At 38.7% G+C, this 21857-nt stretch overlaps 1 protein-coding gene across 4 annotated transcripts; it reads right to left on the bottom strand.

Annotated features, from left to right (window-relative positions):
• Positions 1-275: 275 nt before the first annotated feature.
• Positions 276-20419, bottom strand: LACTB (lactamase beta; the record flags this gene model as incomplete). Of its 4 annotated transcripts, none has more annotated exons than XM_082383342.1 (6): positions 15805-18582; positions 15330-15396; positions 13710-13900; positions 13070-13421; positions 11976-12141; positions 276-1073 (listed from the first exon to the last, which is right to left on the bottom strand). In XM_082383342.1, the coding sequence occupies exons 1-6, from the start codon at positions 16165-16167 to the stop codon at positions 542-544; spliced, it is 1671 nt and encodes a 556-aa protein (XP_082239468.1). In that variant the 5' UTR covers positions 16168-18582. The 4 variants fall into 4 exon arrangements, 3 of the variants coding, with proteins under 3 accessions (XP_082239468.1, XP_082239470.1, XP_082239469.1); XR_014242123.1 differs by having other exon boundaries at positions 935-1073; positions 11976-12137; positions 15805-19763; XM_082383344.1 differs by lacking the exon at positions 11976-12141 and having other exon boundaries at positions 835-1073; positions 15805-19762.
• Between the last annotated feature and the right edge of the window lie 1438 nt (positions 20420-21857).

Raw genomic sequence — 21857 nt, 5'->3', positions numbered from 1 at the left:
GGAAGGATTTCCTCCAGGACCAGAGAAGTCTTTAGAAGACTACAACATCTTATCTGCAACCTCATTACAGGCCCTGGTGCCAGACCCACCCAGCCAATCTACTCCTGAATTCCTGAGCCTCAGAAACCATAGGATAATAAATGTGTGTTCTTTTAAGCTGCAATAGATAACTAATATACCATTTCTCATAATCTTGTTTCTGCTCTCATATTAAAAGAACAATATTATGAGGTTCCTGTGGAATGAGATTTTCTCTATATTACACATTTAAAAAGTACATTTTTATCAGAATATTTTATTTCAAGAATTAACACTTTTTTCAAAAAGTAAAAATATAGTTACTTCCCTGAGTATAAAGAATTCATCTTACAATAAAAGACAATTACAAAATTAAGCAATTAGAGGTACACAATTCTCTGCATTCAATTATACTCTATTACAAATTTATTCTTTAAAATCTCATGTATTTGGGGACTTTAATGTTTCAAAAAAACAAACAAATAAAAACAAAACCATAATGGCTCGTTTTGCACCTGTGATGTTAAGGCATGTCTGATCTGTCTTTATCAAATTCCAGAGCAATCTTTAAAGCAGTGTTGTTGAGGCCAACAGATTGCATGTTACATATGATAGAAACAACTATTCCTCTTGGGGGAAACTTGTTATTTATAGTTGCTGCATCCAGTTCTTCAGGAAGGACCAGTAGGACACTACTGGCACCCACTGCACCTCCAGTATGTGAGGCATAATGCCGTTGCTTCCTACAAGAACCATATGTTTGCTTCTTTTCCACAACACCCCATGCCATTGCATATTTACCCTCTCTATCCCAAGACATCTCTGTGTTAGGCACTGGTGTCCAAATCATAAGCATTGTTTCTGGTTTGAGATATCCAGGTAAAAGATTTTCATTTGAGTTCTTAAACAGCCCGACTTGGTAACCATACAGCATTGCATTCCCAAATTTCAGAAGGTCACCTACTGTAGACAGAAATCCACCACCAGCCCATTTATAGGAGTTATCCACGTAAGGTGTGTTGACAAGACGTCTCTTTTTATTGTAAACATAAAATCTAAAATGAAATAAGAATAGTCATTAAAAATTTGATAGTCTTTTATTGACTTTATACATGAAGATGAATAGGAAAACGTATACACGAGACAGATTGTATTTCACTGTAGTGAACATACTTTCTCAGAAACTAACCACTAATTTTCAGTATGATTCAAATCAAATGAAACACAGATAACTAATTAAAGTGTAGAAAGTGGGTTGTTTTTTCTATTGGCAAGGCTTGCCCATGCTAAGTGTATCAAACTTCTAATACCTGTAAAAACTGTACTGATTAGTACTACACATGATATATATTTTCCCCGTGCACATGCAGAAACACCTAATGTTTGGTAGACATTTTCAGTCCCTGGGCTCAATGAATCATGTGCCACATGTAAATTTTATAACTGAAAATGTACATATGGGGATGTTCAGAAATAAGGTTAATATTTGTAAGGAGACTATATCTCCTGGTTAAAAATACATAGATATATTGTGCATAATGATGTGATATGGTACTTTCTTGGTGTAGTGGAAGAAGCAGGAGTTAGCAAATCTCAGTTTGAATCCCAACTCTCACCCTTACTGGCTACGCTTATTTGATTTGATTAACAAACACTTATACCAGCGGTCCCCAACCTTTTTGGCACCAGGGACCGGTTTCATGGAAGACAATTTTTCCACAGACCAGGGCGGAGGGGGGATGGTTTCGGGATGATTCAAGCACATTACATTTATTGTGCAATTTATTTCTATTATGATTCCATTGTAATATATAATGAAATAATTATATGACTCACCATAATGCAGAATCAGTGGGAGCCCTGAGCGTGTTTTCACTTGCCACTCACTGATAGGGCTTTGATATGAGTCTGCAAGCAGTTGGTTTATTATGGTGTCTGTGCAGTCAAACCCTCTGCTAAAGATAATCTGTATTTGCAGCCGCTCCCCAGCGCTAGCATCACCACCTCAGCTCCACCTCAGATCATCAGGCATTGGATTCTCATAAGGAGCACACGACCTAGGTCCCTCGCATGTGCAGTTCACAGTAGGGCTCGCGCTCCTATGAGAATCTAATGTCACCGCTGATCTGACAGGAGGCGGAGCTCAGGCGGTAATGCGAGCGATGGGGAGTGGCTGTAAATACAGATGAAGCTTCACTCGCTTGTCCACCGCTCACCTCCTGCTGTGCGGCCCAGTTTCTAATAGGCCACAGACCGTTACCGGTCTGTGGCCCGGGGGTTGGGGACCCCTGACTTATACAGTTCTTACTATGTTCCAGGCATTGTTCTAAGAACTATATAAGTATGAACTAATTTATTCTTGTAACAATGTTAGGAGGTAGGTAATATTATAATTCCTATTTTACAGATGAGGAAACTGAGGCACAGAGAATATAAATAACTTGTCCAAAGCCACAGAGTTTTTAAGAGGCAGAGCTGGATTAAAATCCAGGCAGTCTGTTGCCTCTCTGCTTCCATCCTAATTTGTAAAATGGGGACAAAAACAGCTACTTTGCAGAGTTAGAAATAAATGTATAAAGCACTTTGCATATTTCTGACAGGTACTTAATAAATGGTAGCTGTTATTCATTCAAGCATTCAACAGTTATTGATGGAACACTCACTATGTGCCAGGCACTGTTTGGATGTTGGGATAAAGTGTAAACAAAAGAGAATAACCTCATGGGGTTTCCATTCTAATATGAGGAGACGGTACCATAAACATTAGGTACATGAAATGAAATCACAACATAAACAAAAAAAGGACACTTGGCTCATGAGCCTCCTTCCTTTCAAGTTTCATAATAAAATGGTGTTTTAGGGCTTCCCTGGTGGCACAGTGGTTAAGAATCCACCTGCCAATGCAGGGAACATGGGTTCGAGCCCTGGTCTGGGAAGATCCCACATGCCGTGGAGCAAATAAGCCTGTGAGCCACAACTACTGAGCCTGTGCTCTAGGGCCCAGGAGCCACAACTACTGAGTCTGTGTGCCACAACTACTGAAGCCCGCGTGCCTAGAGCCTGTGCTCCACAACGAGAAGCCACTGCAATGAGAAGCCCGTGCACCGCAACGAAGAGTAGCCCTCACTCGCCACAACTAGAGAAAGCTGCGTGTAGCAATGAAGACTCAATGCAACCAAAAATAAATAATAAAATAAATAAATTTAAAAAAAAATGGTGTTCTTAGGTTTTCAGTTTGCTGACAGTCTCACCTGTAATGACCTTCATCTTCATCCTAACTTGGCTATTCATAAGCACTGTCAGACCTGAATCTCATCATCACTTTAAACTGTTTTATCACTAAGGTCTCAAACTCAGACATTTCTTCCTAGGACTATGACTTCCAACCCTTCCCGCTCTCCAGATGAACCTGCTTTCTGCCCTCAATGGGACCTTCATCCATTCCCCTTGAGTCGTCCCAATTTTCCCAGGTCTTTTAGTTTCCAGTGGTTTCCCCTGATTTTCTCTTCTAGGCTGAACTATATCAGCCGTTTCAACTATTTCAGCTGTGGTCTCATTAGCACGTTTTTGAACTAACACTACACCAATCCATCAATCCTAAATAAATCTAGGTACCCCTTATCTATCAAGAAAGGCTCCAGGAATTCATATAACAAAGCTGACTGGTATAAATTCATACTCTTGCTAAGGGTCTTCACTGCTGTTCTCAAATCCTTTTATTCTTTTCCTGGGTACTCCTTGGTATACTCTTCATAATAGGTATTCCCAACCTCTTCCACCCTCAGTCCTCTACCCTATCTCAGGTCCAGTCATTTTACTGAGAAGATTGAGGCCATCCAAAGTGAGCCAGAAACTCCCATCTTTGTTTTAAAATGCATTTACATCATCATCCAATCTTTAAAAATTTTCCTATTGTTTTTAAGAGGCATTTTTTTAGTTGTCAAAATTATTAGAGGGCTCTTACTGACATTTAGTGGATAGGGGCCCAAGGGTCCTAATGTCCCGTGGTGTATGGGAAAGTCCCACACAGTGGTGCATTCTCCTATATCCTGTGAGATCAACTATCCTACAAGATACCCATGTAAGTAAAGAATCTGTTTATAACTAGCTGAGCCTAGAACCCTCTCCATTTTATATGTAAATACGAAGTACTTTGTACTCTACAATGTATTTTTCTTGAATGTAACCACTGTGAAAACTGAAGATCAAACTCTATTTTGCTCAAAACTTTAGCCAGAGTTAGCCACCAAGGACATGAGTTGAAGCACCAATGCAATAAACCTGTATTGGTCTGCATTTTGTTGACACATTTAAAGTAATTTTATGTATTAAGTTGCAGTTGACTTTATTATGTCTTCTCATGTGGTTTTGAGTAAACATTATCATATTGAGATATCTATTATTTATTATAAATTATAAATATTCCTTTTATTTCTTCTTTATATTTTAGAGTATTGAGTGTAGGTTATATGATCTCTTTCATTTCAGATATTACAGGAGGTGTTATAACATATTTGTTAAATTAAGGGGCAGTGGGTTTAAAGGCATTGATACTCATTGTCCAGTATAATTTAGCCCTTGCTTACCTATTTGACCTCATCACATACAACATCTTGCCTTACTTCTTTCATGCCAGACTTCTTTCTGTATTTGCAATAAGGCAAACTAGCTTTCCTTATTATTCGTGTTTCAACTCAACAAACATGGCCTAAAACCAATATATTTTAAATAGATCTCCCCATTAACATCCTCTCCCTCTATATCCCATCACCCTGTTCTATTTTCTTCTCATATCTGAGATTCTTAGTTTACGTACTTGTCTGTCTCTTCCCATAGAATGTAAGTTTCATAAAGGCACGAATCTTATCTACCTGGTTCATTGATGCTTCCCTTATCTAGAACAGTACTGGCCATCCACTAAGTACTTGTTAAATATGTTGAACACGTGAAAGCATCATTTGTTGGCTAGTATTTAATGGAGACCCCTTGCAAGGCACTGGAGAGAAAAGAAAAACCATACACCTGTGGCTGCTCTCAAAGGGCTAACTGTCCAATAATCTTGTGGGACAGTTCTTAAATTTCAGAGCACCATATGAATCACCTGGAGATTTTGTTACAATGCAGATTCTGCTTCAGTACATCTGGGGAGGGCCCCAAATTCTGCAGTTCTAACAGGCTCCCACGTGATTCCAATATCGCTTTGAGTAACAGGTTGTGGGATGACTAGCAAGATGGACGTGAGGAATCCTGAGCACTAGTGAGAGCTAGCCTTGTTTTTTTTTTTTTTTTAAACATCTTTATTGAAGTATAATTGCCTTACAATGGTGTGTTAGCTTCTGCTTTATAACAAAGTGAATCAGTTATACACATATAATATGTTCCCATATCTCTTCCCTCTTGCATCTCCCTCCCTCCCACCCTCCCCATCCCACCCCTCTAGGTGGTCACAAAGCACCGAGCTGATCTCCCTGTGCTATGCGGCTGCTTCCCACTAGCTATCTATTTTACATTTGGTAGTGTATATATGTCCATGACACTCTCTTACCCTGTCACATCTCACCCCACCCCCTCCCCATATCCTCAAGTCCATTCTCTAGTAGGTCTGTGTCTTTATTCCCGTCTTGCCACTAGGTTCTTCATGGCTTTTTTTTTTTTCCCTTAGATTCCGTATATATGTGTTAGCATACTGTATTTGTTTTTCTCTTTCTGACTTACTTCACTCTGTATGACAGACTCTAACTCCATCCACCTCATTACAAATACCTCCATTTCATTTCTTTTTATGGCTGAGTAATATTCCATTGTATATATGTGCCACATCTTCTTTATCCATTCATCTGTCGATGGACATTTAGGTTGCTTCCATGTCCTGGCTATTGTAAATAGAGCTGCAATGAACATTTTGGTACATGACTCTTTTTGAACTATGGTTTTCTCAGGGTATATGCCCAGTAGTGGGATTGCTGGGTCATATGGTAGTTCTATTTGTAGTTTTTTAAGGAAGCTAGCCTTGTTGAAATGGTTCCTCACTTTGCTGGGGAGCAAAATAGTTCAGTCTGACTGAAGCAGAGAGCTTTAAAAGGTGATGCCGGAGGAGTAGATATGGGACAGGGCACAGCTCACAAAGGACTTTCTGTGCCATGCTAGGAATTTTGACTCCTTCACCTTAGTTCACAAAATGCTCTAGTTTTCTATACCCTAAGGAAAAAAAAACTTTTCTTTTTTTTTTTTTACCCTTGTTACAGCTTCCAGCTACCAGTCCTTCCACTCTCATTCACTGCCAAACTACATGAGACAGTCCGCACCTGCTGTTTCCATGCATTCACCCTCTCCATTCATTCAATTCCGTAAAATCTGGCTTCTGTTCCCCCATCTCTGCTAAACAGCTCTCTTGCGGGTTATCAAGATCTTCTAATTCCCTTTTTATGGTCCTCATCCTAACTGCCCCTGTAGCACTGTGACCCAGCACTTCGCTGACACTCCCTGCAGGCCACTTTGCTCTGCGCTCTCTCTTCTCACTCTCAATCCTATGATTCCCCATATCCCTCCAATCACCAGTGGTTCCAGTGTCCCAGCTCTTCTCTTATACAGAGATAACTACAAAACTGCAGCTGTACCACAAACTCTGTCCCAAATGTACCATCGGATTTTCTACTAGCATTAATAATTCTCAGATTTGTTTTCTTCTCAATGTTGTTTATCAGAATCAGCAGTGGTCCTCATCCCTCCCTTCAAAATTCATAACTCTGAAGGGATAGTGGGCATATATAATTTGAAAAAGGACTCCTCTTTCTTCTGTCAAGATTCTTATATGTCCCCCAAAAGTCCAAGTCATAATATTGGGTGAAGCAGGAGTGACCACAGGTATGTGCTCTGAAGGTTAAAAAAAAGAAAAAAGTCTACAGAGGATCTTAATATGCTCTCCTGAGAACCAATGATTTGATATGTGGTCTCCTCAGTTCTCAAAATGAACATGTCCAAAACTACTCTCTGCTGAACCTTCGTATATGTCTCCTCTCCATTAATACCTTTCTTGCCTCTCTTGCCCTCAAATCTCTCATATCCAATAATGATAAATCCTCATTCAACCTCAGCTTTCTGTCCGACCTTTCTCCCTCCTTCCATTCCTATGGCTACTCCTGTATTTTAGGTCCCCATTACTTTCTGCCTCAACTGATTACACTTGTATTCCCAGCCAATCAAATCTCAAAGAAGCCACATAACAGAATAACAAAAATACGTTTTCTCACTGAGAAATATATTTATTACAGTGAACTCCAAGTTTGTAAAGCAGGAGAGAACTACCAATCTATTTTGGTTAATAATCAGCTTTGTGCAACTTTTAATAAAGCATTTCAAAGCACCTACATCAAGGCTGGAAATTAGGATGACTCAGTCACTCCTTTTTTCAAGTATAAATATATGGAGAATTTTAGACTTTAATATAGAATTCTAAACTTTAAAAAGGTAAATTCAAGACTTTAATTCCTTTTCACAGAGGACAAATTAATGACTTCTCATGAAAATAATTTTGTTCAGCTGAAAGATAACTTTACTATTTCAAATTCTTAAGGAATTTCTGCACTAAAAAGAATGGAATTATAGACACAAGTTCTTAAGTTACTGGGACATCTTTGTAACTGAATAATTGATGGAATGATGCCAGATGACAAACAGCCTCTTCCTACTTATTTAAGAATCCCTAGTTTCTGCACAAGATTATATTATCAAAGAAATATACATCTACAAACTTATAAATTCAAAATAAATTTTTAAAAGCTTCTTAAATGCCTTTACAAACAATTATGCATCACTTTGTATTTTATTGCTATGAGAAGTTAAAAAAACCACAGAATTTAAAATGCATATTATAAACACCAATCCCACTCTAACATTTAGCATTAACATGGACTGAACCTACTACTAGAGTCCATCAGCTAAAGGCATAAAAAAGAGCTTCATAAGGAACAATGCTTAATTTTAGAAGATACTCTAGAAAATAAAGATAATAAATAATAATTAAGATAATAAGAGAAGGTAAAGACCATATCTATACTGTCAAAATACAGCAAACCCTTCAGAAAACATTCATTTTATTTGGTTTTGGTCCTATCCAATTATGAAAGAGATTTTTGTTGCAAGTATTGTGCCAAACACAGAGAAAATACGAACAGAGTCTAATAATAAGCTAATGCATTGACTAAGGATTCCCCCATCAACAAACTGAGTGTCTTTCAGTGGCAAGAACATTCACTCCATTCCCCTGTGGTCTTTGCTTAAAGGGTTATTTAGTTTACTTGCCTATACAGAGTATACTTGAAATACAGAATCAATGTATTTATTTGCATATACAGAATCAATGTTCCTATTCTTCCATTTAAGAAACCCCAGTTTTATTCAGGACAACAGTGCACCCAGCTAAAAACTAATTTCTCTGCATTCCTTACAGCTGAATGTGGCCTGTTGCTAAAATTCTGGCCAAAGAAATGTAAGTAGTATTTTGGAGTGAGATTCTGGGGGAATACCTTAAACAGGTGACAGACACTGGGAGGCACTATTTTAAACACACACACATACACACAGAGAAATGATAAAGATGATAAATATTTACTCTTGGGATACAGTAACTCTAAAAAGCCTAAGTCAAGATAATGTAAACATATTTATGGTTATAACAAGGGGTCAGTAGACTAGATAACAAAGCTGCAAACTTTTGCTGGGAATTTTATTTCTTGTACAATGGTACCATAAAACAAATGAATAGAAACACATGCATTTACTAAATTTTACTTTAAGGTTTTTTTTTTAATACACACATCTATGAAAAGATTTCTTTTACTCCCTGAACTTTTCCCCAAAGCTGGTGAAATAATTACTAAGCTCTTTTGAAATAATTACTACAAAAATAAAAAAAGAATCATAGAGTTGAGCTCTAGAGGCCCAAACAGATACTGTATCAAGTAAAATAAAAACAAAGCAAATGGACAGAACCTTTTCCTTGGTAACATATTTCCTTCTTCTTTTAGTGTCCTATTTTATTTCTGCAGCCCATTTAATCTACCTAAAATGAATCACTTACCCCTTTAGCATTATCGGGCACAACTAAAACCTAAAGAAAAAACCCAGAGTTGACAGGAACCTTTAACAGTAGAAACAGAAACCCACTGCCTTTTTCAAAGAATGGGAGATAAAATGAAATGAACTCACCATCATATGCCACATTTTGATTTCTGTGCATCGTAAATTAACCACTCACTAACAAAACAGCAAATGACAGCTGCCTTGCAGTCTTCACATTCATGGAGCCTTAATTTTCAGCTGAGAAAAGAGGCTCAATGATTCTCCCTTATATCTAAGTGTAGGCATTTGTTATCAAATGCCTAGATTTGAATCAAAATAAGGTCATGCGTCTATGCCATCTTTATTAGAGAATCTTTTCTAGATTCAACTGACAACTTCAGGTATTTGTCATTTTTTTCTTATGCTTTCCAGTAGAATATAATGTTGGACCTAAAAATAATAAACACTGTCTGAAGTGGTTGAAAACTACAGGCCATTTCCATCATTACAAAGTCTACAAATAACAAATGCTGGAGAGGGTGTGGAGAATAGGGAACCCTCCTACACTGTTGCTTGGGAATGTAACTTGGTGCAGCCACTATGGAAAACAGTATGGAGGTTCCTCAAAAAACTAAAAATAGAGTTAGCATGTGACCCAGCAATCCCACTCCTGGGCATATACCTGGATAAAACTGTAATTCAAAAAGATATATGCACACCTACGTTCATAGCAGCACTATTCACAATAGCCAAGACACGGAAACAATCCAAATGTCCATCAACAGATGAATAAAGAAGATGTGGTACATATATACAATGAAATACTACTCAGCCATAAAAAAAGAATGAAATAATGCCATTTGCAGCAACATGGATGCAACTAGAGATTATCATACTAAGTGAAGTAAGTCAGAAAGAGAAAGACAAATACCATACGATATCACTTATATGTGGAATCTAAAATATGGCACAAATGAACCTATCTACAAAACAGAAACAGACTCACAGACATAGAGAACAGACTTGTCGTTGCCAAGGGTGGTGAGGAAGGGAGAGGGATGGACTGGGAGTTTGGGGTTACTTGATGCAAACTATTACATTTAAAATGGATAAACAACAAGGTCTCACTGTATAGCACAGGGGACTGTATCCATAATCTCCTGGGATAAAACATAATGGAAAAGAATATAAAAAAAGAGTGTATATATGTGTATAACTGAGTCTCTTTGCTATACAGCAGAAATTAGCACAACGTTGTAAATCAACTACACTTCAATAAAAAAAAAAAGAGAGAATAAAAAAGAAAAAAACTACAGGGACTTCCCTGGCGGAGCAGTGGTTAAGACTCCGTGCTGCCAATGCAGGGGGCTCGGGTTTGATCCCTGGTCAGGGAACTAGATCCCACATGCACGCTGCAACTAAGAGTTCGCATGCCACAACTAAGGAGCCTGTGAGCCACAAGTAAGGAGCCCGCAAGCTGCAACTAAGGAGCCCGCCTGCCACAACTAAGATGCAGCTCAACCAAATAAATATTAAAAAAAAAACCCAAAACAAAAAAACTACAGGCCATTTAAAAATTAAAATTCATTGCTTGCTGCTAACCTAATTTCTTTTAGGTTCAAAAAAACTTTCAGGCTGATTTGCAATGCATATTTGATCCTTTTGAATAAGCTGGTAATTTAAAAATGGTAATTTAACTAAATACAACAGAAAATTGAACAAAACTAGTATGGAGATAGGAAGATAAAGCTAAAAAATCTACCATTTCATCTAGTCAAGTACCATTAAGCCATTTGTAAATCATGTTCTCTAATGGAAACATAAAAAGTAAAAGTAACAGCTGATTTAAGCACAGTTAAATGTGTTGTTACCTTTCTAACAAACCAAATAATAAGAGTAAAATGGAAAAGAAAACACCATAATCGTAAAACTCATGTTAGTCTTTAGTCCCCAAATTCTCTTCCTATGCCTTTTTTACAAATTACTTGTAAAAATTATGATAAAATTTTAGTTTGATACATTTCAATAAAATGATTTTCAAACTTTTACAGTGGAGAAACCTGGTATATACCACCTCAACAAAGTGATTAAAATTACCATCACCAGTAATGGAACAAATTGAACTCACGTGACTTCTGAGAGACTTGACGACTAAACGTAATGTGTAAGCTTATATTAGACCCTGCACCAGAAAAAAAGTTTTTTTCCTTTTGTTATAAAGGACATTATTGGGACAACTGGCAAAATTTGAATAAGGTCTGTAGATTTGATATGAACCTTGTGTTGATATTAATTTCCTGGATGTCCTTATTTTTAGAAAATACACATTTAAGTATTTATGGGTACCATTTAAGTATAAGGGGTACCATGTCTGCAACTGATTTCCAAATGGCTGAGAAAAAAATAACATAGAGACTGACAGATAAAGCAATGTGGTAAAATGATTAACATGTGGGGAATCTGGTTGAAGCATATATGAAAATTCTTTGTACTAGTTCGTGTAACTTTTCTATAAGTATGAGATAATTTCAAAATTAAAAAAACAATTAAAAAAATAAAAGGTAAATAAAGCATTAACGAAAACATAAAAAAAGGGATGATGGAAGAGCAAATTATAGATGCCCATGATGGGTGCAATTTTGGTTTAATTATTCATGTGCTTAAATTATTATTGCTATCTTTCACCTAAGGATCTTGGGGTACTTCAAATATATGTGTATTTGAAAAATAAAATATATTTTATTTTCCCTACATTATTGGTGGAAAAACAGACATGTAGAAAAGCTCCCAAAATGTGGCAAGTTGATTTTGGAATGGAGACAAGGAAAATGTGACTTTAAATTGATAACAGTGTAAAGATGCAATACAGCTAGACACACCAGAAGGTATTCATTTACCTTGCTCTATTGTAAATCACTGGCTCATTTTCTTCCTGCACAGTTGTCAGCATATCCAAGTCATGGAATATTTTCTGCATATAGTCCAAATATTTATATCCTGAAGCTCTTTCTACTATGGCTGCCAATAGGGTATAGCCAAAAGTTGAATACAAAAACTGACTACCTTGAGACATCATTTTAAGGGGGAAAAAAAAGAAAATGCTTCATTATTATTTAAAAACATGTAAAATATTTTCCCACTGAAAATTGGCATATCTTTAAAACTGGAATATTTTACGTTAGCATTTAGGTAAAGATCACGGATGATATATTAACAAATTTAGTCAACTTTGCAATGGCCCTGCTTATTCCATGTCTCTAACACAAGAATAAAATGATGATCCATACACTTATCAGTTTTTTTGTTTGTTTTTTGGTTTTTTTTGGCTGCACTGCGCGGCCTGTGGGATCTTAGTTCCCCAACCAGGGACGAACCCTGTGCCCCCTGCCATGGAAGCACAGAGCCCTAACCACTGGACCACCAGGGAATTCCCACAATCAAGTTTTAAAATGAAAATGGAATACAAGTACATAAACCTGCAATAAATTTAAAGATAAAGTGGTTTCAGTAGGCATCATATCAAAAAATATACAGAAAAAGTTATTTTTATAGATCAGCTTTTTGGGAAATAAAATTTAGTTGATGCATACTAATTTCTTTAAGAAATGAAAGCACAAAAGTAGTTGAACAATTTAAATACTAAGTTAAATACTAATGAAATACTAAAATATTAGCAATACTTTATCATGCCAACTTCGGTTTAGATTTTATTTGGAGAATTATTCCAATATTTAATTTTTCCATGAATATCTTGATACTGAGAATCCTCTAAATGTCTAGGTAGCCTCCAATGAAGCTAAATCAAACAACTAACTGCCTGGATGCTAGGCTTTGTTAAGAACTACAGACAAAAAAGCAAACATCTGACAACAAAACCCATGCCATAATCATCAACCACACTGAATGCACTCAGGATGGTATCACTTTGCATTTTCTGAAAATTAATACTTCAGTAATGATGACTTTGTAAAAAGAAGAAATTAACACTCACCAGGTTTAAAGAACAAAGGGTCATTTTTAAATAATCTTAGGGATTCAATTGAATTTTCAAATTTTTCTTTCAAATATAATTCGCCTTGTTCAAAATCATTCTTTCTCTTGCAAGGTTTTGAATTGCGGCCTTTGGCTTCATTATCTTGCTCTATCTTAGCTTTAGCAAAGTCATTCTTTTCATTACTTTTGCCTCCTTTTTCTTTTAACTCTTTTTCTTGGTCAGATTCCATCGTCCCTTTCATCATCTTCAAGGCTTTATAAGCTTTCTCTTCTTTCACCTTTTTCATGTCCTTTTCATAATGACGAATTCCACTTAAGTGGGAAATCAATAATCTTGTTGTGACAGAAACCTAATTGTAAAAACATGAAAATTTAATTACAATATGAAACTGCGTAATAAAAAGTTAGTAGCCCTGGAATAATGTTTCAGCAATATTTTCCATTTTAAAATGCTGCTAGAATAATGTGTCCTGTACACACCTTTAGCCTCAAATTTCAGAAAAATACCCACTCGGTTATTATCTGGATAAAACAAAACTTTAATCCATTAACAATAATTAAAAACAAACTAAAGAATCCTATGAAAGCTTTTAAACCACTTAAATGTCATTAGAAAAATGAACTGCGAGATTTATTACCTTTTCACCTTCATATTCTTTTTCTGGGAATTCAGGAACATAATGTTGTACTGGAATATCAAGATTCAGTTTCCCTGCTTCCCACAGTTTGGCAATAGCAACCATGGTGAGGCTTTTGCTGATACTGGCAATTCTCATAACTGTCTCTGGCTTGCATGGTACACGATTCTCAACATCAGCATAACCTAAACCTTTGGGAAAAAAAGCAAAAAGTCACTATTAATAGGCTTCATGGTCAAAGGAGTCTTCAAAAACTGTAATAATACTATCTTAAAACATTCTATGTGTTTATCTAAAGGAAAAGATATTCCACTTGTATAAATTAATTAAAACTCAATATATAAGGGATGAGTCTTAGCAATACTGACAACAGTAAGCCTAACAATTTAACCTTATAACTAAACTGAAATTGTACCCTGTACACAACAGTAATTTTCTGATTCAGTTACTAATGTTTCTTAGCTTATCTAAACAATTTGGTTATTCCACATTTTAAATAAGTTACTCTACATTCTTTAAAGAAAATATCATTGTTCTTCAGATTACATTTATTCTTGATTTTTCAGTGAGTTTCTACTAAATTCCTTAAAATAACCAATAAAAACAAATGTGAAAAGATGCCCTGCAAACCCAATCTAGTTAATCATCAATTTAATTCAGCGCAAGTCAGAAGAAAAACAATGTACTACTAATTTAAAGCTCCTTCTAGAAAATATTTTAAGTTTGGTTTCATCTTCTACAGGATAAAGATGTGGAAATCTGAGACATACAATGAACTGAGATCTGAAAAGAACGAAAAGGCATACAATAATTATTTTCACCTGTAAATGCAGATTATGCTGAAAAATATCTGCATAAAAACAAAGCCCTCACCTATAGAGCTGACTTTTATATAATTTTGGATTACAATATCTGTCATAAATGTTGATCGGGGTACACTTAAACTTGAAGGAAGAATCATTTTTCTTTAAATTCAAAACCTTACTGCTCCTATCAACTTCTAAAGGTACTACCTAAAAACCTGCTGTGATGAGTTGGACCAATTTGTGTGCAATGAAAAAGTAAATCAAATTATAAAATGCTTTGATAAAAGTATCATAAAATGATTAGAAGTCTCTCTTCCAAAACTGCTAGCTTTTCGTTTGAAAAAATAGCTGACACCTCTGCATAGGTAAAAACAAACAAAAAAAACTAATAGATTGTAAGCTCATTAAGGACAAGGAATCATGTGTATCCCCTGTTCTTAGTACAGTGCATTTTACAGAATGGGGGACTCAGTAAATTGTTGACTGAACTAAAAAAGAAAAACATTAAATTCTGACGTTTTATCTAGTCATAAGGGTTATCAACAAATGTGCAGTTAACAGACCGTTCTATACACCACTTTGAGAATACAACAAACCATCTTTAAGACTTCAGTTTACTCACCAGAGTCACACTTTAAACCCTGCTGTTTATAGAAAGTCCAATTCTTTAGTCGGTTAGTTTTCTCTACAGTATGTATGGTTTTATGAAAACTGAACAGCACTTCATGGGATTCACGCCAAACAGTAACACATCAAGATTTCATTCACCGACTGGCACAAAACAAGCCAATAAATAAAACTATTCTGAGCCCACCTTCTGACCAGACTTCTTTTCCATCTACAGAGACTCCAACCACAATGCCCGGTGCGCCCACCTCATCCTAAGAGCCAAGGGGAAAGAACAGTTCAAAGACAGGCCGAAATCCCTGGCACGTCCGCCAGCGCCTTCCTCCGGTGGCGCTTCCCTCGGCCCGGGCCCCGCCCACCTCGGCCCGGCCAGCCGGGAGTTAACCGTGAGGGGTGTGCCCACTGGGAGCACTGAGGGGAAGGGGCGGTCCCTGAGGCGGGCCGTGACCTCCGCCCCGACTTGGGCAACCCCTCGAGAGCATCTGACCGTGGCCGGGAGGTCGGGAAACGGGAAGTCTTTCTCGGAAGCCGACCGCGGGCATCCAGCCGCCCGGGGTGGCGTCCGCTCGCCCCGAGAGATGACCACCAAACGGCCTCATGCCGGGGTGACGCCGGGGGTGGGGCGCCGGGTTCCCGGCCGCCTACGCCCCCCGTAGCCGCACCTTGATCCTGTGCAGGAGGTCGCGGCTGCGGTCGATGGCTCTGGCAAAGCGCCTGGAGTGCGGCGGCGTCGGGGTCTGCGGAGACCACTGGGCGAGGGGCTGCTCCTGCGGCGGCAGCGGCTCGGCCTGAGGCGGCGTCTCGGGGTCTGGGGCCGCGGTGGGCGGCGCGGGGGACGCACCCCTCAGCCTGCCGGCCAGCTTCACCCCGAGCGCCAGCCCCAGACCCAGCCCGAGGCCCCCGACCCAGACGGGGCCGAGCGGCGGCAGCCTGGCACGCTGGTGAGCTGCGCGCCGCCCGCAGCCCCAGGCGCAGCTCCCGTGGGTCGCGGCCCGGGTTGTCACGGCTGACAGGAGCCGGTACATGGCGTCTCTGGCGAGCCGGCAGCTTCAGAGCTCGCGCAGGCCTGGCGGGCGGCAGAGGTGCGGGGAAGGGAGGGGAGGAGGGGAGGGGGCGGTGACTGCGCTCAGGCCCTAGCAGTCGAGGCCCGATGGCCGGAGTGCCGATCGCATCGAGTCCTTCCTCTTTTCCTTTTTTTCTTTGCCTCGTCTCTTTCTTGATATTTCTTCATCTTTCTCCCCCCCCCCCCCCACTTTTCCTTCTCTGCCTCCCCTTAGATCAAGTGTCACCTCCTCAGAGAAGCCTTCCTAGTCCCCGTCCCCATGGGAGCTCTCGCCACACCTAGACCCCCAGTGCACACGCCTCCTTAATAACACTTAACACTTATGTTTCACTGAACTAATCTGATTTCTTGCCAGACTGTGACCCTTTGCAGAGACTTGACTTTTACTTTTGGATCTTCATCTCCTGCAACAGCGCTTGGCACACAGCAGCCGCTCAGCAGGCGTCTCCTTTTCCCCCAGGACCCGCTTTTCTCTCTCTTTACTGTCTCCATTCTTTGTCTCTTTTGGGCTCCTTCCATTTCTCTGAGGCCCTTTAAAATCTCTTCTCAAAGTCTAGCTCCACACCACATCAAACATATTGTTATATCTACGCCTCATATTTTTAAAAAACTTTGTTGTTGTTGTAAAAAAAGAAAGTTGTAAATAAAATCTGCAGACTTCCCTGGCGGCGCAGTGGTTAAGCATCCGCCTGCCAACGCAGGGGACACGGGTTCGAGCCCTGGTCCGGGAAGATCCCACATGCCGCGGAGCAACTAAGCCCGTGAGCCACAACTACTGAGCCTGCGCTCTAGAGCCTGCAAGCCACAGCTGCTGAGCCCACGTGCTACAACTACTGAGCCTGAGCACCTAGAACCCGTGCTCCACAACAAAGAGAAGCCACCGCGGTGAGAAGCCCGCGCACCGCAAGGAAGAGCGGCCCCCGCTCGCAGCAATTAGAGAAAGCCCTCGCGCAGCAACGAAGATGCAATGCAGCCAAAAAAAAAAAAGAAAAAAAGAATAAAAAAAAATAAAATTTGCACTTAAAACTTTTAATCCAAAAGTAAATCATATAATTTAGTTAGCTATGATTTCTGACAGCTGTAGATGATCAGAGGTTCTTATGAAATAAGAAACCTAACCTCAAATCATCAATACTACAAAATGTAAAATGTGTATAATCCTAATTGAACCGTTAATTATGTTAATTTTGAAGATAAACATCCATTCCAATTTTTACAATTTTCTCTTTATACTTTGGGATATATAATTATTTTTTATATATTACATATAATATTATATATACTATCTACTTTAAACGTTTTATTATTTTTTAAATTAAAAATATTTTAAATATTAAATAAAATTATTTAAATAAATAATAAATATATATTTCCCAAAGATTTTTGAAAGCCTGTAAGCCTTAGTACTGGGACAATATACCCAATGTATAAAATGAGTCTGTCTTTCCTTACAGGTGGAATTTGTAGAGAGAGAATTCTCAGACTTGAATTGACAAGCTATTGTCAAGAGAAGAGGGCATAAACATCTTGAGCAACTGTTTAAGGAAAACGCAATAACAGTAACCACATCTAGTCAGAAGATACTGGGGCTAAATAATTATAAAGTGGTGGGCTGTTCATAAAGCCTACAACCCTGAAGAGATCAGTGTATCTTAGGACCCAGAGGGTTTGGCAGTGAAACTCACTGAGGTTCCTGGAGCACCACCTGCTGTTAGAGTGGACAGGTGCACCCTGTCAAGATGGTATTGGAGGTTCCCATCATAGGGGCCCCCACTATTCCAAGCACATGTCAGTGAGAGAAAAAAATATAAAGAGAAGAATGTAAAAGACATAGCCAGTGGTGGTTACAATAAATTCTCACTTTGTCATTCTTTTAAAAACTATATATATATGTTTTATGCACTCTTCTGTACCTCTCCTTGGATCAGAAATGGAACAGAAGCAGAGAGCCATAGAGCAAAAGCCAAAGTCCTGATGGACTTCTTCCAGTTTAGAAGCAGGTAGAGACCACCCAAAGTATGGCTTCTGTGAAGGTAGTGAATAATAGATGTTCTCCGTGAAAGCCAGGTGCCTAGGAGGCAACTTAACCAAGCAGCTGGCAGACATGTTGGCAGGATTTTTACTATCACTGTAAGGCAGAAGCCCAGAGCTCCAATATGTCAGCTGGCTCTGGACTGGGAGCCACAGAAACCAGGTAGAAGAAAAGTAAACCACAAGACAGGGAGAGGAGTGGGATGACAGAAAAAGAAAGGAAAAGGAGAGGAAGGCAAAGGAAGAAGGAAAGAAATTTTCCACTGAAAATAAACCTACCAACCAAATTTCTGAAACATATAAGGAAAATATTTCTAAAAAGACTGGCACCAAAATCAATAATCAAGAAGTGAAATCAGCTCAGACAAATGAAAGCAGTAGAACAATCTACAGAAAAGAAAAGAAAAAAAAAGGAAGGAAGAAAGAAAGAGAAAAAAGGCCATTCCCTGGCTAAAAAAAGATGGATTAATAGAAAACAAAATAAACATGTTTTTTTCAAAGAATTCTCAAAGAGAGAAATGAATCATAATATTCACAAAACAAACAAGGAATTATGAAATAAGAATAAATGAAACAAGAACATAAGGATGCAAAATAACTTATTGGAAATCATGTAAATAAAAAATCATGAGAGCTTCAGAAAGAGTATCTCTTCCTAAGTTGGAAGTACAAATTTGGTGAGCTGTCTCTATACGAGGTCAGTTTTTGTTTTCCTTTAGTGTTTACTTTTGCAGGCGAAACGTCTCCAGCTGCTCCAACTATTCTTCATTTCTCAAGGTTTCCAGGCCTCAGACTGGCTCTAAGAACTAGACACAGTACTCGAGAATCTACCAGTAAAGTGAGACCATCAGTTCCCATCCTCTGGACAGTTACCATTTTTTACCAGTTGTATCATGGCATTTGTTCATAATGAATTTGTTGTCAGCAATCAAGTCTTTTTTTACATAAACCATGTAGTCAAACCCAGCTTCTCTTCCATATCAGGTACTTGCAAGATTGATTTAACATATACAGTGTCTCTATTGACCTTTATCTTATTGGTTTTGGCTTTGTATTTCCATGGTATTATTTTTAATCTAAATTCTGTCAAAATAAACCTTTTGACTTTCATCTTATCTGCAAACAAGATAGGCAAGCTTTCTGTCTTGTTCAAAATACTGAATAGGGCTGGACCTTAAATAGAACCCACTAGTACACCAGTAGAAACTTCTCTCCAGGAGATCAGAGGTCCAGTAGCCAATACTCTTTTGATATGGTTGTTCAAACAGATGGGAGCTCATCACTGCTATTCTGTGACCCTCTAGTGTGATAGACCCTCTAATACTATTATGAAGATAGTACTTCTGTTTCCTCTTCTTTTTTCCTCTTCTGAATGTTTCCCATTGCAATCTTGACCTCAGGTTCATTGAAAGCTTTTGCAAAACCCTACTTTATTCATCCAACACATATTTATGGGTATCTGCTCTTTGCCAGCCAAAGTGTTGAGGTTACAATGGTCACTCAAAAGAGACACACTCTCAGCCCTTCTGAAACTTACAGGCTGGAGGGTAAGATAGTCATGAATCACATAAACACACAAATAAAGGTAAAATCCCAACTGTATGAAGTGCTCTGTAGGAGAAATGCAGTGTGTTGAGAGTTTATAATAGTGAAATTTGAACTAGTCTGGGAGATTAGGCTTTCCTGATTAAGTGAAATTAGATCTAAAACCTTAAGGTTAAATGGGAATTAACTTGGTTGAATATGGGCAGAAAGAAAGAGGAAGTGTTCCATGCAGAGGAATCGGTAAGTGCAAAGGCCCTGTGGTGGGAGAGAGGAGGTTTCATTCAAAAAAGTAAAAGATAACCATGGCAGCTGGCATGGAGAACTAAGGGAAGTGAGGTGAGGGATGAGGGTGGGGACTGACCATTTAGGACCTTATCTCTCTCTCCCCTGTTATTTCTTTAGAAGAAGGAATACTCTTCTAGAGCAGCTTCTCCTTATAAGTCCAGCTCTAGTATATATTGTAATATGTAATATTATGAAATACTATTTCTTTTCTTGGCTTAACATTTCAGGTTTACTTCATCATTCATACTCTGTGCTTTGGTCATAAATATTACTGTTAATCAGCTTCCTGCTCCACCTTCCAACCCCAAGAATTAGTGAGTTACTTCCCCCTTCATGCTGATACTTTCTTTATTCACACTTGTTCCTCATACTATCTGGTTAAAAGTTTTGTTTCAACCGCGATGAAGAGTGGCCCCCGCTCGCCGCAAATAGAGAAGGCCCTCGCACAGAAACAAAGACCCAACACAGCCAAAAATAAATAAATAAATAAATAAATTTATTTAAAAAAAAAAAGTTCTGTTTCAGTGACTTATTCTTTTATCCCTTAAAATTTCAATAAGGATATATTTACTTTGGATGGTAGCTTGGGAGTATCGATTAGCTATTAAATATGCTTATAATTCATGACCCAGCAATACCATTTTTAGGTTATATATTCTACAGCAGTGATTTTCAAAGTATGGCCCTTGGACCGGCGTCATTAGCATCACCTGAGAACTTGTTAGAAATGCAAATGCCCAAGTCCCACCCAGATCTACTAAATCAGTGGTGCCCAGCAATCTGTGATTTTAAAACCCCACCAGCTGATACTGATACATGCTAAAGTTTGAAAAAAATCTACTCTCAAGAAATATCTGCACACATTGTATCAGATAACTTTTGCTGTTAGAACAAGTATTTATTTAGCTCACAGGTCTCCAGGTTGGCAACTTTGGCTGGACCCAGCTAGGCAGTTCTGATTTCCTCTGGCTCAGTCACTGTCAGCAGTCCGCTGCTGGGAGAGCTGGGGACTGGCTGGTGTAGGATGCCCTCAGCTGACACAGCTCAACTCTGTTCGGTGTGGTCTCTCTTTCCCCAACAGTATGGCCTGGGTTTGTTTACCTGGTGGCTGGACAAAACTCCAAGGGATAGAAAGCAGAAGCATTCAAGGCCTCTTGAGGCCTAGGCTTGAAATTGGCACACTGACATGTCTGCTGCATTCTATTGGCTGAATTAAGTCCAAGGTCGTCCTAGATTCAGGGGGAAAAAGGACTTTACCTGTTGGTGGGAAGAGCTGCAAAATCAAATTGCAAAGTGTGTGGATACAGGGAGAGTGGAGATTGTGACTCTTTTTTTTTTTTGCCATCTTCTACACACGTGCATATAGAAACAATACAAGGTTGTTTATTGCACCATTTCTGACAACAAAACAATGAAAACAACTTAAATACCCTTCAGTAAGGGAATGGGCAGATTGTGGCACATACATACCAAGGCATACTATGTATCCATTGAAAGGAATGAGCTAGGTCTCTTTCTAGGTCAACTAGAAATAAAAAGGAAACTGAAGAGCAATTTGAAAGAATACCATTCATATATATATATATATATTTTTTTTTAATAAGCACCTCTATTTATTTATTTATTTAGGCTGCACCAGGTCTTCATTGCAGCATGCAGGATCTTTTAATAGTTGCAGCATGTGGGTTTCTTAGTTGTGGCATGTGTGCATAATCTAGTTCCCCGACCAGGGATCGAACTCGGGTCCCCTGCATTGGGAGCACAGAGTCTTACCCACTGGACCACCAGGCA

The sequence above is a fragment of the Balaenoptera borealis genome, assembly GCF_965194805.1.
Source record: "Balaenoptera borealis genome assembly, chromosome: 3".
Taxonomy (NCBI): Eukaryota; Metazoa; Chordata; class Mammalia; order Artiodactyla; family Balaenopteridae; genus Balaenoptera; species Balaenoptera borealis.
The sequence above is the reverse complement of the archived record's forward strand: the minus strand, read 5'-3'. Positions and strand labels throughout refer to the sequence as shown.